Source organism: Podarcis gaigeae (assembly GCF_964106915.1).
Source record: "Podarcis gaigeae genome assembly, chromosome: 2".
In the NCBI taxonomy this organism is placed as follows: domain Eukaryota; kingdom Metazoa; phylum Chordata; class Lepidosauria; order Squamata; family Lacertidae; genus Podarcis; species Podarcis gaigeae.
Genome location: NC_139679.1, coordinates 108,328,263 through 108,344,656, shown reverse-complemented (window position 1 = coordinate 108,344,656; position 16,394 = coordinate 108,328,263). Strand labels below are relative to the sequence as shown.

Genomic DNA, 16,394 nt, shown 5'->3' with positions numbered 1-16,394 from the left:
CTAGATAGTCAGAGTGGCTGCTGAGCCTTTTGTTTATGTAACAAGCGAGGATGACACAACCTTCCCTCTCAGGAAGTGAGGTAATAAGAGATGGGCTTGAGCCCATTATTGCTTGATAGCTTCTGCAAGGCGGGGCAGTGATGTACAGGTAAGAAGCAAGTGCCTATGTTTGAGAAATTTGGAACAAACTAAGCAGGTAATTTGGAAGGTAAGGCATGATATTCTGGCATTGGGGGAGGGGGAACAGTAAAAGGCTGCTTCATGCACGCTGATGGTCTGTGTGCCTCACATCGCTTTCAATCCTTATATCCACCAAGGCAGCCTGTGTGGGACATCACTTCATTTAAGAGGAATTAACTTGTTGAGAGTACTCTTGTATAGCTCAGTTGGTTAGAACATGCTACTGATAACGCCAGGGTTGCAGGTTTGATTTCCCACTGTGGGTATAGTTGGACTAGATGTCAGGAGCGGGAAACCTGATTTTAAGAACTATTAAATTAATTTGAGTTACAGATAGGTAGCCGTGTTGGTCTGCCATAGTCAAAACAAAAAAAATTCCTTCCAGTAGCACCTTAAAGACCAACTAAGTCAGTTCTTGGTATGAGCTTTCGTGTGCATGCACACTTCTTCAGATACCACTTCAGAAGTGTGCATGCACACGAAAGCTCATACCAAGAACTGACTTAGTTGGTCTTTAAGGTGCTACTGGAAGGAATTTTTTTTGTTTTAAATTAATTTGGTTTGATTTGTAATATCTTGGGAAATTAATAAAATAATAATTTGGGAGTTTGACTAGGTCAGGCACCTCCAAACTTGCCCCTCCAGGTGTTTTGGGACTACAACTCCCATCATCCCTAGCTAACAGGACCAGTAGTCAGGGATGATGGGAATTGTAGACCCAAAACATCTGGAGAGCTGAGTTTGGGGGTGCCTGGACTAGATGCTCCTCTGGGTCCCTTACAACTCCCTCCCAGAGGGGCCATCCTGTTAGGCTGCAATACAGTGTAATGGATTGCTTTGAAGGGCTTCAGCACCATATGGAAAGAAAAGAATAATCGCATTTTGCCTTGGTTCCAATCCGCACTCAGCCACGAAGCTCACTGGGTGACCTTGGGCCAATCGCCGCCTCTCAACCTAACCTACCTCGCAGGGTTGTTGTGGGGGGTTAAACGAGGACAGGGAGAAGAACCATGCGCGCCACCTTCAGTTCCTTGGAGGAAAAAGTGCCCTAAAGAGAAAAAGGCGCAGAGTTCAGCGGAGCTTCCTTCCTCCTTTGCAGGTAAAAGAAGTGGCTCTGGGGTTGCAGCCGACGCTTTTGCTCGGCGAGGCCAGCAGAGGTCTCCGGATTATTCCTGACGGCCTTTGCAAAGGGCCGCCCTGCTGCTCCGAGGAGCCTCGCCGAGGTTGCGCTTCCTGCGCCTGACTCAGCTCGCGTCCGACGCCGGGATTGGCTGCCTGGGGCCGGATCGAAGGGATCTCGCCGCAGTAACCCCTGAGCAGCCAGCGCGGGCGGAGAGAGGCGGCCGATGGTGCGGCTCCTTTTTGCTTCTGGCAGAGACACACAGCCAGCTTCAGTTGTTGCGCGTCTTTGCGCGCGGGGCGCTTTCGCGTGTTGGATCGGATCTGCCCTGCAAATCCCAGCTGCTCTCGCCCGTTGCTGGTGAGTAACCGAGGGATCTCGGGCACTGCGCTGCAGGGAGGGCCTGTGGCGCCGCCATCGAGCACTTAAAGCGCTGCTTATCGCCAGATCTCCGGGGCTAAATCCTTCCCTCGGCTGATCCCCCGGGAAGGGAGCGAGGGTGGTTTGCGTTTCGCAATCCCCTGCCGCGCCGGCTTTGCTCGAGTCTGGGTTGGCCTGGGCTTAGTCGCCTCGTTGTTTTGCCTCCACCTGGTCTCCTATTGTTTTTCCGCTTGCAAATGATTGCCATAATGGTTTGTGGGGTTTTTAAAAGGTGTTGCCAACAAAGGATCCCAGGAACAGCTTCTAGCTGTTTCTGTTCCAAGTCGGAGGATCCGCCGCCCTCGAAGCTCCATAACCCATAACCCTCGTGACAAGGTTTTCCGCATTAATCCTCAACAACAATCCCGTAAAATGGGTGTGTTTTATAATCCCCAGGTTGCAGATAGGAGGCCGAGACTGACAAAATTAGGCCCTTCAGGACGACTACACCCAAACTAGAGCTTTCTGTGTTTGATGGGCATGGTTCTGTGATACGGGAAAGGACCTTGAGGCCAATTGCTTCATCGCCTTTTTAATGAAGTTTCTAGTTCTCATGAATGGAGAGAGGAGTTTGAGCATTCAGCGGTCATGCAGCTTGAAAGAAACAATAGGTGTAGCACTCGCAGTGAGTGCAGGACATCCAGGATGTGTTCCTCCCCTTGTCAATACAAAAAAAGGATGCTTAAAATATTTTCAGAGTGGCCTTTTATGTATTCCTGTGGCTCAGAGGCCCTCAAAACTGGTCCATAAGAAGGATTCAGGTGGTCTACAGACAGCCCGCTAAACAGTTGAGAAGGCACTGTTATTTGGTGACAAAGAGCAAGGCTGGATTGAATAGGCTGGCAGAGCCCTACATGATTGCAATATTCAGCAGTGGTTCCCAGTTAGCTACTGTGGTCCCCCTGTTTTTCAAAAGCTAAGCCATGGAGCCCCTACTCTGAGGGGGGGAATAGTAGGTTTTTAATATATGTGAATGTTGCTACAGACCTGTCCTTGGACCACTAATCTGGAACCACTGATAGCACAAACCAGTGAGCGTCCCAAAGGAAGGACCCGAGGTGTTGTGGCCAATTGTTATTCAAAGGCCTGCTTCAGGGGCCAAAGTCAAAGTGAAAAACAGCCTGCAGAGATCTCTGCTAATGGTATTGCCTGTTAATGTGAAGAAGTGAGACATGAAGCAGAGATTTCCTGTAGTCGATGTGTTTCACTTTGTTCATTGAAGAAGGCATTTAAATAACAACTGGCCAAAACAGGTCTGCCTGTTTAAAAACAAAACCCTCACATATGTCAGCATATGGAGAGAACATCTCCTTTGTTTTGGGGCGCAGTTTCTAATATCAGTTCTGTATGTCCTCCTGCTTGTACAACAGCAGCAAAAAAGTGGTTTAATAATTTTCAAGTATTTGGGGGGGGGGGTAAGGAGTTCAAGAATTGCCTGCTCTAGTTCTGTATCACAAGATGTTCTGAAGGGGGTCCTTTCAACCATTGGTAAGAGTTGGGGTGGATGGGTTATAGGATCATGTCCTCTTTCCTCTCTGTCTCCTCTCCTGCTTCAACAGTAATAAAGGATAAATATCAGCAGTTTCTACTTAACAAGGATTGAACACCAGGCATTAAACCAGAGTTTGCAACCTTTGTTAAGGATGAGCTCTGGTTATCCTCAGTCGAGGGTAGCACCACTGTTTGTATAATGCTTAACTGCAGTTAAGGGGTGGGGAGGAATTTGCGGCCAGGAGAAGGGAATGCTTAATCCTGTCATCAGCTCTTGGTCTTTCTAACCACAGTTAAGATGGCCCCTCTGTGATTTCTGCTTTTCCTCTTACCAACATATGTCTGCTCTTCTTCCTTGCCAAAATCTTCTGAATTCTGCAAATATGGTAGGACAAAAAACCGGCCAACAACGTAAATTTTCTGGGCTAAGAATGTTGATGTCGATAAATGCAAAATTTCTAGAATCACAGATCAAATGTTCCAAACAATACAACTGTGCAAATTTTAAAAAAAATCCACTTGTGCAATTTACATAGTTGATCTGTGTTTCTGGAATTGGGTTTTATTTATTTATTTATTTATTTATTTATTTATTTATTTATTTATTACTTTAATATACCACCTTTACCTTCAAGGATCTGAAGGGAGTGTACATGGTTCTCCCCCATTTCATTCTCACAACAACCCTGTAAGGTAGGTTAGGCTAAGAGACGGTCACCCAGTCAGCTTCGTGGCTGAGTGGGGGATTTGAACCCTGCTCTCCCAGGTCCTAGTCCAACACTCTAACCATTACGCCGCACTGGTTCCTTACAGTGTGGACTTCTAACTTGAGGATGAACAAACCACAAAGATCTCCCAAGGTCAGGCAGGGTGAGGCTGTAGCCCGCTAGATGTTGCTGGACTCCAGCTCCCATCAACCTCTGCGGACATGTCCAGTGACCCAGGGATGATGGGAACAACAATATCTGTAAGACTGTTGGTTCCTCACCCTGTTCAAGACACGCCGTGCAATCCTACACACACTTCCTCACAAGCAGGCCTCCCTGTTTTCCACGCGGCACGCCTAGAATTGCAACCTACAAATGGTTTTGCAGCACAAGCTTTGGTAGACCAGAGCCCACCTGAACACAAATGCCAATGAATAATACTGAATACCTCGCGGGTTCTTTTTCCCTCTTTCCTTTCCAGCAGGTGAAAGGATGGTGAACGAGGAGGAGGAAGGGACTTCTCAGCAGGGAGGCCCTAAGCCAGCAGAACTGCATGGGGCGCTCTCGGAAAGCTGCTCCAGGCTGGCCTCCCCAGACCTGGAGCTGGAGGGAGAGGAACTCAGCGAGAGCAGTTCGGAGACGGACCCCAGGAGCTCTGCCGCAGAACTGGAGAACGACTCCTTTCCCATCAACGGAGACGCCCTGGGGAATGAAGCCGGCGGCGCCTGCCCGTCACAGACACAGTATATCTGCCCTGTTTGTGGGGAGTGTTTCAACGGGAGCGCCTGCCTTTCCGAACACCAGAAGGTCCACAAAGAGGAGAAGCCGCATGTGTGCCCCGTGTGTGGCAAGGGCTGCAGCCAGCAAGCGGAGCTGGCCGACCACATGCAGACGCACACAGACGAGAAGCCCTTCACCTGCCTGGAGTGTGGGCGGAACTTCCTCTTCAGCTCCGACCTGGTGTCCCACCAGAAGGTCCACACTGGAGAGAAGCCCTACATCTGCCTGGAGTGTGGGAAGGGCTTCTCCCAGAGCTCGCAGCTCATGTCCCACCGCAGGGTCCACACGGGCGAGAAGCCGTACGAGTGCATCATCTGCGAGAAGAGCTTCCGCTCCAATTACGACCTGGTCAACCACCAGAGGAGTCACACCGGAGAGAAGCCCTATATCTGCTCCGACTGCGGCAAGAGCTTCACCCGCAGCTCCCACCTGATCTCCCACCAGCGGGTCCACACCGGGGAGAGGCCCTATCCCTGCGGGATCTGCGGGAAGCGCTTCCGCGACTGCTCACACCTCATCCGCCACCAGAGGGTGCACACGGGTGAGAAGCCCTACGAGTGCTCCATCTGCGGCAAGAGCTTCCGGGTCAACTACGACCTCGTGACCCACCAGAGGAACCACACGGGCGAGAAGCCCTACGCCTGCCCCGACTGCGGGAAGGGCTTCAAGCGCAGCTCCCACCTCATCTGCCACCAGAGGGTCCACACCGGGGAGAGACCCTACCCCTGCGGCATCTGTGGCAAGAGCTTCAGCTACAGCTCCGACCTCATCAAACACCAGAGAATCCACACCGGCGAGAAACCTTACGAGTGCCACATCTGCGGCAAGAGCTTCCGTATCAATGCCGATCTCGTGACCCACCAGAGGATCCACACGGGAGAGAAACCCTACACCTGCCCCGACTGCGGGAAGTGCTTCGCTCGGAGCTCGCGGCTCGTGTCCCACCAGAGAGTCCACGTCAAGGACGGGAGCCTTGGGGCTTCCCTGGCCGAAGCCGACACATCTCCTGTGGCCGCGACCTGGTCGCCAGCTCCTGATGGTCTCTGGGGCCCAGGAGAGAAGGGGGCGGACGCGTCCCTTAAGCAGAGCGGTGACCCTGCGGCTCTCGTCGGCCTTGCAAATTCTAGTCAGCCAGGTGATGCGCTTCCAGAAACCCAGATAGTTGAGATCAAGATGGAGGACCCGTCTTGATTCACGGGACATGGGGGAGCTGAGTGGCAAAGGGGCTGTTTCCGATGGACCCTTCCTTTCCTGCGACGGAATAGTAACGAGCGCCAGAGGAATCTTCCTTCCGCTTTTAATCATGCAGTTTTAAAGAGGAGGCTCGAATGAGCCTTGCGTTGACTGAGGGACGGAGTCGAGGATCTGTTTCTCCCGTTGTGCGTATCAGAGCAACTGTGCGGTGGCAAAAGCCAGGCCAAGAAGTTCCCCACGGTTTGGTACCGCCAGCCATGTCTCAAATTAAAAGCCTTTTTTTTTTTTTTTTGGAAGCTGCTTGGTTTGTCGTTGCTGCCCCTCCCCCCCCCAAGGAATCCAAGGAGATTGTAGATCAGTAAGGCTGCTGGGAATTCTTGATTGGGAATCCCTTGTTGCTTTTATTTGGGGGAGTGGGGGGGGTTAATTTTAAAAAAGGGGTAAAATAAAAAATGCAACTGTGGAGCAGGAAGGAACACTGTTAATACATGCATTTTACAGGTATTTCGGAAACGAGCAAAAATGTAACTCTCCATTGTTGTTTGTTGTGACGTCCTCTCTTCAAAGATAATTTATTATTTCGTGTGTTAGGATTTTTTTCCCCTTGTTCCCAAGAGATCATAGGAAACGGCCCCCCAGCTTCTTCTGTTCCTCAGTGGGGAAACCGTGCTTCTGAAAACAGTTTCCGTCTGCAATCCTGTACTTTCTTGCTTCTGGGAGTAAAACTTGCTGAATTCAAGAGGGCTTGCTTCTGAGTAGACATATACAGCACTGCGCTATAGGGGAGCCTTTCTCAGCCTTGGGTCCCCAGATGTTGTTGTACTACAACTCCCATCATCCCTGCCCACTGGTTGTGCTAGCTAGGGATGATGGGAGTTGTAGTCCAACAACATCTGGGGCCTAAAGTGGAGAAAGACAGCTCTAAAGGGGGCAATATTTAATGTAGGTCGCGCTCAGACCAGGCTGACTGAAAGGACTGGAAATGACTAATTTAGGTTTATTAATTCCAGCAGGTCTACTCTTGAGTATAACTTAGTTGGCTGCAACCTTCCATGTAGGCCTGGCCACAGATTCTTTCCTTCTAAGCACAGATAGAAGACCCCACTGTTTGCTATCTTCTAGCAGGTTACCCCGAACTTGTGTGGTTTTTTTTTTAAAAATTAAAATTGCTATCAGTGTAATAAAAAGTATTTTTTAGCTGGATAGTGTGGAGCTTTAATAAACGTTATTTAACTTAATTTATAGGGTGCGGTCCTCCCTGGCAGGGCCGACTGCCTGCTCGTAAAGGGATCCCTATAGGACATAGCAGATGATTGCCATTTTGGTTCTTCCCATACCTTCTCAGTGTGAGCATCCTTGGCACATGTGCAAGTGGCTGTCCAGGTTGTCACAACAACCAAACGTCCTCCTTGCCTTCCACACACCCCTCCAACCTTTAGCATGTGGTGCAAACCTACGCACGATTCCTAAAAAACAAGCCCCACTTTGTTCAGTGGGGATTACTTCCAGGGAAGGGTGCAAACGGCTGCAGCCTCAGTCGCAGAAAAACGAGCACTGAGAGCGCATGTTCATTAGCTGAGCAGATTTGAGGGTGGGGATATGAGAAGTTTTACATCACCCTCCTTCTCTTTCTCATGTGTTGGCAGTGTTGCTGTGCAGGTGTACGCACTGAGCAGGGAGCAAAGTGAAAAAATGCCTTTGCGAGGCCCTGCGGCAATTCCTCTCTGCTGCCATGCAGAGAAGGATCACGGCCACTTGTTTTTCTTTTGAGGTGCATTTTTAAAAACATTCATTTTCAAGGAATTTACAATCCAAGTAGAAAAAAGAACTATTACGACATTTTAACATTGTTGTTTGAATATGATAAAAAAAAATATTTACTATCTTCCCTAGTAATTTGACCCCTTTGCTTCTCTGTACTGTTGCTGTAATCTTTTTTTTCCCCCTCCCTTGCCCAGATGTCTTTATTTTTTTGCTAACCTTTCATCTGTTGTAATTGGTGGGGGAGTCCGGTGCCCGCGAGCAACTTCCAGTACTTTAGTCAATTTGATAGCAGCCAGTGAACAAATCATGAAATATCTGGTCAGTCAAATGTCTTTGGTTTCAGCCATTGGTCAGTCTTGCATTTATGCACTTGGAACGGTAGCCTACCATAAAAGGTAAAGGGACCCCTGACCATTAGGTCCAGTTGTGACTCTGGGGTTGCGGCGCTCATCTCGCTTTATTGGCCAAGGGAGCCAGCGTACAGCTTCCAAGTCATGTGGCCAGCATGACTAAGCCACTTCTGGCGAACAAGAGCAGCGCACAGAAACGCCGCTTACCTTCCTGCCAGAATGGTACCTATTTATCTACTTGCACTTTGACGTGCTTTCAAACTGCTAGGTTGGCAGGAGCAGGGACCGAGCAACGGGAGCTCACCCCATCGTGGGGATTTGAACCGCCGACCTTCTGATCAGCAAGTCCTAGGCTCTGTGGTTTAACCCACAGCGCCACCTGTGTTCCTAGCCTACCATAGACAAGGAATAATTGCATGCCAGCAAGGGAGTTGACCAGTGGAGATGTGGATAATAATAATAATAATTTATTATTTGTACCCCACCCACCTGGCTGGGCTTCCCCAGTCATTCTGGGCGGCTTCCAACAAAGATTAAAAACACCACACCTCTGTGCCCATCCAAGAGACCAAGAAGGCTTTTAGAGGAGGGACAATGGTAGACTCCAGCTCCCATCAGCCTTGAGTAACCCGGCCAGTGCTCAGGGCAGGTAGGAGTTGGGAGTCTAGCGAGACCCAACCAGGTTCCCCATCCCTGGTTTATGCCTTTGCCGACCTGATGACCTTGAAGATATTTTGGACTACAATTCCCATCATCCCTAGCCTGCAAAGGCTGATGGGAATTGGAGTCCAAGCCATCGGGTTGGCGAAGGCTTCTGTAGATCAGTGTTTCCCAACCTTGGGCCTCCAGATGTTTTTGGCCTACATCTCCCATCATCCCTAGCTAGCAAGACCAGTGGTCAGGGATGATGGGAATTGTAGTTCAAAAACAGCTGGAGGCCCAAGGTTGGGAAACACTGCGTAGATAATTGCAGAAGTGTCATTCAAAATGTGAACGCAGAGCCCAGGCAGAGGGAAATGCTCAGAAGAAATGCTTCACCATAGGCATGACCTTAACAAGTCGTTAAATTCTTATACCGTGTCTTGATGGCCATTTTATAGACCTACTATGTATCATCTCCGCTACAGTGTATTGCAAGCTTATTCCTCCTAACTTTTCCAGCAGCAAATGGTTCTACATTACAGTGGTGCCTTGGTTTAGTTTATGAACAACTTGGATTAAGAACGCTGCAAACCCGGAAGTAGGTGTTTTGGTTTGTGAACTTTGCTTTGGAAGCAGAACATGTTCCGCTTCCTGTTGAGTGTGTTCCATTTGTAAACTGAGTCCCCCGCTGCTATGGGAAGTGAGCACGCCTTGGTTTAAGAACACAGTTTAAGAACGGACTTCCAGAACGGATTAAGTTCGTAAACCAAGGTACCACTGTATAGGTGATAAGGTTATCCATCTGGGAAATAGCAAATTGTTGCAGGTTTCGCTAACCTGCTGTAGCTTAATATGAAATCCTAGGAGATCACCAGGAGCACCATATGGGTAGTGTCGTGGCTGGTATTCTCAGTTGTATTTTGACCATATTTGCAAAAGCATTGAATTTGACAAAGCAGCTCTGTCTCAGTGCAACACATTTCACTTCCTTCCCCTATGTAATAAAATCCCAGAACACTTAAATCTGGAATGAATTTTTGATTTGTGCCAGGCTCTTGCACTCATAGCTGTCAACTTTTCCCTTTTCTTGCGAGGAATCCTATTCGGAATAGGGGAATTTTCCCTTTAAAAAGGGGAAACAATGACAGCTATGCTTGCACTCTGCCTTATTTTAAGAGACTGGGAATTGGTCGTTTCAAGGTTTTCACCTTTATACCCTCCCAGTCCCTGAGGACGACAGAAACAGGGCCTTTTATTACTATATATTTGCTGATCCCCAACCTCTGACGTAGGTAACGCCAATAGTACAGTATGTAAGACTGGATGCATTTACAAAAATCAACAAAATAATTTTTTTAAAGTTCCCCCATCATGTTATATACTGTATTTCTTCAACCCCAAGTAAGAATGCAGCGTTGATGTGACTTGATTTTGTATTTGCTTCTCATTATGTTCCAGTTTTCTGTTGATGTGGGTTTTTCGAGGTAGTCTGTATGGTTAACCATCTAGTATTAAGATTACAGTACAATAAATAAATATTGTGATACTAATAACTCCATTGCATATACAAATCAGCATTTATAATGTGGATACTTAAAAAAAAAAAATCCCATGTTGTACTAGGTGTGCAAAAAAGAGTTGGCCTGAATCAGTCATAGTTGAAACTGATGTGGAACTAAATCAGAAAAAAAATATATATTTTCACTTTCAAGTAATCTGCCCGTTGTTGTTTTTAACCCTATGCCACGCTCCCACCAAAAGTGGAGTTGTTGGCAGCAGCCAACTGTCTTCAGTATTGTAAACCTTCCTGTTATAATCCTGTATCTTTTAAGAAACATAACAGAGGTTAAGATCCGTTGGCCAAAGCTGAGTGCAAAACGCAAGACCAGACATTGTGCACAGGTTAAGGAAAGGAGAAAACGCTGTTAGCTTGGAAATCTGGATAAGCTAGTTGTGGTCACATGGGGGCAAAGTTATGATCTTTGTTACCTGAAGACCACCAACCATTACTGAAGGACAGACCCTCAAAGGCATTGCTAGCAAGGACTGAGATACCTGTGAACAAGGTAAGGCTTTTCTCTCTATATATATAGAAGGATCCAGATAGTGTTAGCTCAAACAGACATGTACTCTCTCTTCATCTTGGCCAGCTGAATTGAAAGGAGTTAATTTTGGGAAAATATTCTTCTGTCTGGATTAACTCCCTTTGAGCTTTCTCTTTTTAATTTGTTTATTGATCTGTTTTGTTACATCTCTGTGTCTGCTGTTCTTCTCCTTGTATTATTTCTTCATCTATTATCCCTGTAGACTTGGGCTTTTCAATTTGAATTTATTGTATTCCAGTTTCTTACGATAGTCAATAAAGTTTGTTAAAATGTATTCCCGGTGTCTCGTCTGTCACGTGGCGACATCAGAGAGTTGGCTCTTTCTCATACAATACTGCTACTACGCTGATAATTTGGTTCCATGGATAAGCTGGAGGGATGGAGAATCCATGGTCCTTCAGACACTCCCAACTTTCATCAGCCCCAGTTAGCGTGGCCAGTGATCAAGGATGATGGGAGTTGTAGTCCAAAATAACGGGAAGGCTGCAGATTCCCCATCCTTAAATTAGCATCCCCCTGATTTGAGTTGCTCCAGACTGAAAAGTAAAGGTAAAGGTACCCCTGACTGTTAGGTCCAGTTGCGAATGACTCTGGAGTTGCAGCGCTCATCTAGCTCTATAGGCCGAGGGAGCCGGCGTTTGTCCACAGACAGCTTCTGGGTCATGTGGCCAGCATGACTAAGCTGCTTCTGGCGAAACCAGAGCAGCGCACGGAAACGCCGTTTACCTTCCTGCCGGAGTGGTACCTATTTATCTACTTGCACTTTGACGTGCTTTCGAATGGCTAGGTTGGCAGGGGCTGAGACTGAGCAACGGGTGCTCACCCCCATTGCAGGGATTCGAACCGCCGACCTTCTGATCGGGAAGCCCAAGGCTCAGTGGTGTAGACCACAGCGCCACCCGTGTCCAGACTGATAGTGAGGCACATATTTATTGGAGCACAGAACTGATTTCCGTACCCTTCCCTAGTTCCACATCTCAAGTGCACAAAATTCATATATGACCTGAAGGGTTCTGTGGATTTAAATCACATGGACTTGTTCTTTCTTACGCTTAAAAAGGCCACACACACACACACACACACACACCCTCCCCGCTCATAAAAGGAAGCCTGTTCTCAAGTGATCAGTTGTGTGCTTATATAAGTGCATCAGAGTGACTGGCAGAACAGTCCTACAAAAGCAATCACATTCAGTGGTCTTACTCCTGGGTAAAGAGGCACAGGATTATAATCTGAATTACCTTCCGAGATCCAAGAAGGCTCCGAAAACCATGTTTAAGCTAACAAAAAAGTGCTGGTTATGCTCTTAACCAGGGATCAGCAAACATTTTCATCAGGGGGCCGGTCCACTGCCCCTCAGACCTTGTGGGGGGCTGGACTATATTTTGAAAGAAAAAATAATGAACGAACTCCTATGCCCCACAAATAACCCAGAGATTCATTTTAAATAAAAGGACACATTCTACTCATGTAAAAACACCAGGCAGGCCCCACAAATAACCCAGAGGTGCATTTTAAATAAAAGGACACATTCTACTCATGTAAAAACACGCTGATTCCCGGACCATCCACGGGCCGGATTTAGATGGCAATTGGGCCGGATCCGGCCCCTGGGTCTTAGTTTGCCTACCAATACTCTTAAATAGGTTGAGAGGGTGGGTTGTTAAATCAGGGTGTGTGAATTTAAGCCCCTTTTCCCCTCTAAATAAATATTTGGCTCTAAATAATCGTACCCTTGAATATTTGGTGCATCATTTTATTTTCTGTTGGTGTGCAGTGTGGCAAAGAGAGCTTCCTTGCTCTGGCAGCAAACAGAACTAGCCAGCTATGTGCTATATTATTATTATTATTATTATTATTATTATTATTATTATTATTATATTTACCTAAGAACATAAGAAGGGCCTGCTTAATCAGGCCAAATGCCCATCTAGTTCACCATCTTGTTCTCATAGCAGCCAGGCAGATGCCCACTAGCAGGACATGAGTGTCTTATTCTCTTTTAAAGCTATCCAAATTAGTGGTCATCATTCCCTCTGGTGGGTTTCAGTCTCATCAGGTTTGTCCAAAGTTCTCTCCCAAACCATCCTCTCTTCTCTTTTTGTTCTGTTATTTTTGGGGTGTGTACTTATCACCACGGAGCTGCACATTTTATACCCACACAGTGCCTGGTGTGTATTAGGTAAGGTAAAGGGTAAAGGGACCCCTGACCATTAGGTCCAGTCGTGGCCGACTCTGGAGTTGCAGCGCTCATCTCGCTTTATTGGCCGAGGGAGCCGGCGTACAGCTTCCGTGTCATGTGGCCAGCATGACTAAGCCGCGAACCAGAGCAGCTCACGGAAGCACCATTTACCTTCCCGCCGGAGCAGTACCTATTTATCTACTTGCACTTTGACATGCTTTCGAACTGCTAGGTTGGCAGGAGCAGGGACCGAGCAACGGGAGCTCACCCCGTCACGGGGATTCGAACCGCCAACCTTCTGATCGGCAAGTCCTAGGCTCTGTGGTTTAACCCACAGCACCACTCACTTTATACATAACAAATTTTGACGTTTTTCTTGCCACCAGTCCATTTAAAGCAGGCAGCTTACTTAAACAAACCCCAAAACAATTTAAGAACAGTAGCAACAATACATTACAGCAACAAAATGCAGCAAAATTATTTGTATTGGATTTTGAAAACTTCTACCCTGCCAAACTTCCAAGGAAGTAAGGTCTCTCAATAAGTTATGGTGCCAAAATAATATTTCACGAGATAAAACAACCCCCAAGTTAAACCACATCTTAAAAAGTAGTACACTTGAAAACGTTGGCAGCATTAAGATAAATTCAAGTTTTGATGGATGTAATAATGGAATACTGAATGGTTTAATTTATGTAAAATATGCAGGAATTTATTATATGCGAAATGAACCATGGAAAGAGAAGAAGGAGTCACTGATATTTTAGGGTGGCTTAAATGAATAAATTGTAAAACAGAGAATTTAATAAAAATTATATACAAATAAAGCAGTAAGAACAAAAACAACAGAATAATAATGAACACAGCCAAGAGAAAATCATCAGTACGGGTGGCACTCGTACCTCTGGTATGAGAAGGTAAAGGTCCACAGGAGCTTCCTAAATCATATTTTTAGGGGACCAATATACCAGGTATGGGAGAGGAATAAGAATCTCCTTGAAAGGAAGACCCCCTGGTGGATCTCACCAATAGATGCTCTAACGATTAAGAAAATCAATATGGAGGAAAAGACCGCCACATATGAAGAACTTTTAAGAAAAACAGAGCAAGGGCCCAAACTAAGACCGTATGATGAGATTAAAAATTTATTCACTGGTTGGTTGCAATACCACCAGGTGAATGATTTACTAAAAGAGGATAAAAAGAATTTAGGTTTTGAAGATAAAAAATCAAAATTTAATGTGGAGATAGTAGAAGGTAAGGACAAAACATTGTCTAGAATATATGATATGCTGCTAGAATGGCATACAAAAGATGAGGAGGTCAAGGAGATAATGATAAAGTGGGCAATTGACTTTGGCTATAATATTGATTTCGAAAGGTGGTTGGAGCTGTGGAACAGTAATATAAAGTTTACGGCTTGTATGGCACTGAGAGAGAATGTCTGGAAGATGCTATACAGATGGTACCATATGCCGGTGAAATTGGCCAAAATGTATAGAGCAAAGAATAAGAAATGCTGGAAATGTGCAGAGGCGGAGGGAGATCTTTACCATATGTGGTGGCTATGTAAGAAGATGAAAGGCTTTTGGGAACTAATATATAATGAGCTTTAAAAAATATTGAAATATACCTTTCCCAAAAGACCTGAAGCCTTCTTGCTGGGAATGACAGGTAAAGAAATTTAAAAAGAAGACAAGACAATATTTCTCTACGCCACCACAGCCGCAAGAATTATGCTGGCACAACATTGGAAATCGGAAACCATGCCCAGCATAAATGATTGGCAGGTCAAAATGGTAAATTACGCTGAGCTTGATAGATTAACAGCTAGAATACGAGATCTAGATGAACAGAAATTTCAGCAAAATTGGAGTAAATATTGGAAATATATTGGACCAAACCTATAAAGTGAACTGGCGGGGATAGAACAACTCTGTCAGCGACGGACTATAAGATCAAAAATCAAATACGTAAGGGAGGAAGATATTCAATACTTACCAAAAGGGTGGAGGGGAGTCTAGGGCCCAGTAGAGCCCAACAGAATATGATTTTTTATTATGGTTTTTTACGTTGTAAAATTTAAGGAAGAGAACATTGTTGTATTTTTTTTGTATTTGTTTATTTTTACCTGTCTTTATATAACTTGAATAAAAATGTATTTAAAAAAAAGGGAAAAAAAGAAAATCATCAGTCTTAAGGCCCTTTCAGTCAGCTGTGTGTGAAATTGTATAGTCAACCAAATCATAATACAGTAATCAAAAGGCATCCTAAAAGCATACAACTTGTATGATACAAGTATCAATATGGCTTTACTGTTTAGCAGAACAGATGTGCTATGGTCTTGGTGCCTGAGCAGAAAAGGCCCTGTCCCACTGGACCTCTGATGTACAGGGACAACTTCAGCAATCAAGGAGGCTCATATGGGACAAGGACAAGGAAATCATGATACCCTCAATCTTAGGTCATTTAGGGCTTTAGGGCTTTAGGCTGCAATCCTATGCACATGAAATAAAAAAATTAAAGTCTTATATATAAAATAAATGTTCATGGATGTGCCAGGTAAACACGTACATAAATGTACGGGCCACGTGTCTGAGGCAGCACAGGAGGGCAGCCTTGGAGCCATTTTGACTCCCAAACTGACCAAATGTTTTCTCTGAAAGGTCAGAGGAAAATGGAAAAGCCTCCCCATTGTCTTTTCATTCACAAAACCCGTCTGTTTATGAATAGGGTGAGCCTGTAACCTGGCTCAGGTATTTGTCACTACAAAAGACTAGCCAGGCTCCCCAGGGTATCCAATCAAGTAAGCATTAACAGGTAACCTGCCAGACAGGAGATAAACAATGCACTCAGATTTCTGTTGTAGACCATCCCTTCTGTGATGTAGGCATGATGTGACTGGGGGGTGGTCTTGAGCTACACCCCTTCTGTGATGTATGTATGATGTTTCTGGGGGAGGTCTTGGACTCCAGGGCGGGCAATTTAAAATGTCTATATAAGGGCGGGCACGCCTTTGTTCCGGGTCCTCCTCCTCCTCTTGTGTGTGAAGGAGGCACCCTGCTGCAACAGTTCAATAAATAAAGATCAGGCTTACTAGCTGCTTTGCTTCTCAATATTCTCTGGTTGAGAACCTGCAAAGGACTCTATAAGGGCTCTTGTGTCCCCCATAAGGGAATAAGGGCAGATTTTCGTTGATTACACACGTTTAACCTAAGAGTCAGTCTAACACTCTACACAAAGCAAAAACTCGGGAGAACTGCATTGTGAAAGTCAAAAGCATACCTTGCATTGGACCCGGGAATGATGGAGATGGTACAATATAGGGGTTACATTCCTGAAACTGTGAGCCGCCCCGCCCCCCCCCCCCGGTTAACTGAGCTCTCAGGGTAGCAGACCATATTCTGAACTGATTTAAGTCTCCAAATGGGTCCTCAAAGACGGACCCATGCAGAGTGC

General features: G+C 46.0%; 1 protein-coding gene and 2 long non-coding RNA genes across 5 annotated transcripts in view; 2 read left to right on the top strand and 1 right to left on the bottom strand.

Annotated features, from left to right (window-relative positions):
- Positions 1-16,394, top strand: part of LOC310838291 — a 51,740-nt gene that overhangs the window by 17,112 nt on the left and 18,234 nt on the right. The gene's annotated exons all lie outside the window — the stretch shown is intronic.
- Positions 70-7,702, top strand: LOC310837665 (uncharacterized protein). Of its 3 annotated transcripts, none has more exons than XM_083724621.1 (2): positions 70-148; positions 4,400-6,327. In XM_083724621.1, exon 2 carries the CDS (start codon positions 4,411-4,413, stop codon positions 5,887-5,889), a length of 1,479 nt encoding a protein of 492 aa, XP_083580747.1. In that variant the 5' UTR covers positions 70-148; positions 4,400-4,410; the 3' UTR covers positions 5,890-6,327. The 3 variants fall into 3 exon arrangements, with proteins under 3 accessions (XP_083580747.1, XP_083580746.1, XP_083580745.1); XM_083724620.1 differs by lacking the exon at positions 70-148 and adding an exon at positions 182-196 and having other exon boundaries at positions 4,400-6,236; XM_083724619.1 differs by lacking the exon at positions 70-148 and adding an exon at positions 1,332-1,660 and having other exon boundaries at positions 4,400-7,702.
- On the bottom strand, positions 7,837-9,852 carry LOC310838128. Its single transcript, XR_014560707.1, has 2 exons — positions 8,961-9,852; positions 7,837-8,817 (listed from the first exon to the last, which is right to left on the bottom strand). It is a non-coding gene; the product is annotated as an uncharacterized lncRNA (long non-coding RNA).

Bases quoted from the DNA above. Each gene is read 5' to 3' on its own strand.
- LOC310837665 (XM_083724619.1), top strand. From the start codon at position 4,411: ATGGTGAACGAGGAGGAGGAAGGGACTTCTCAGCAGGGAGGCCCTAAG.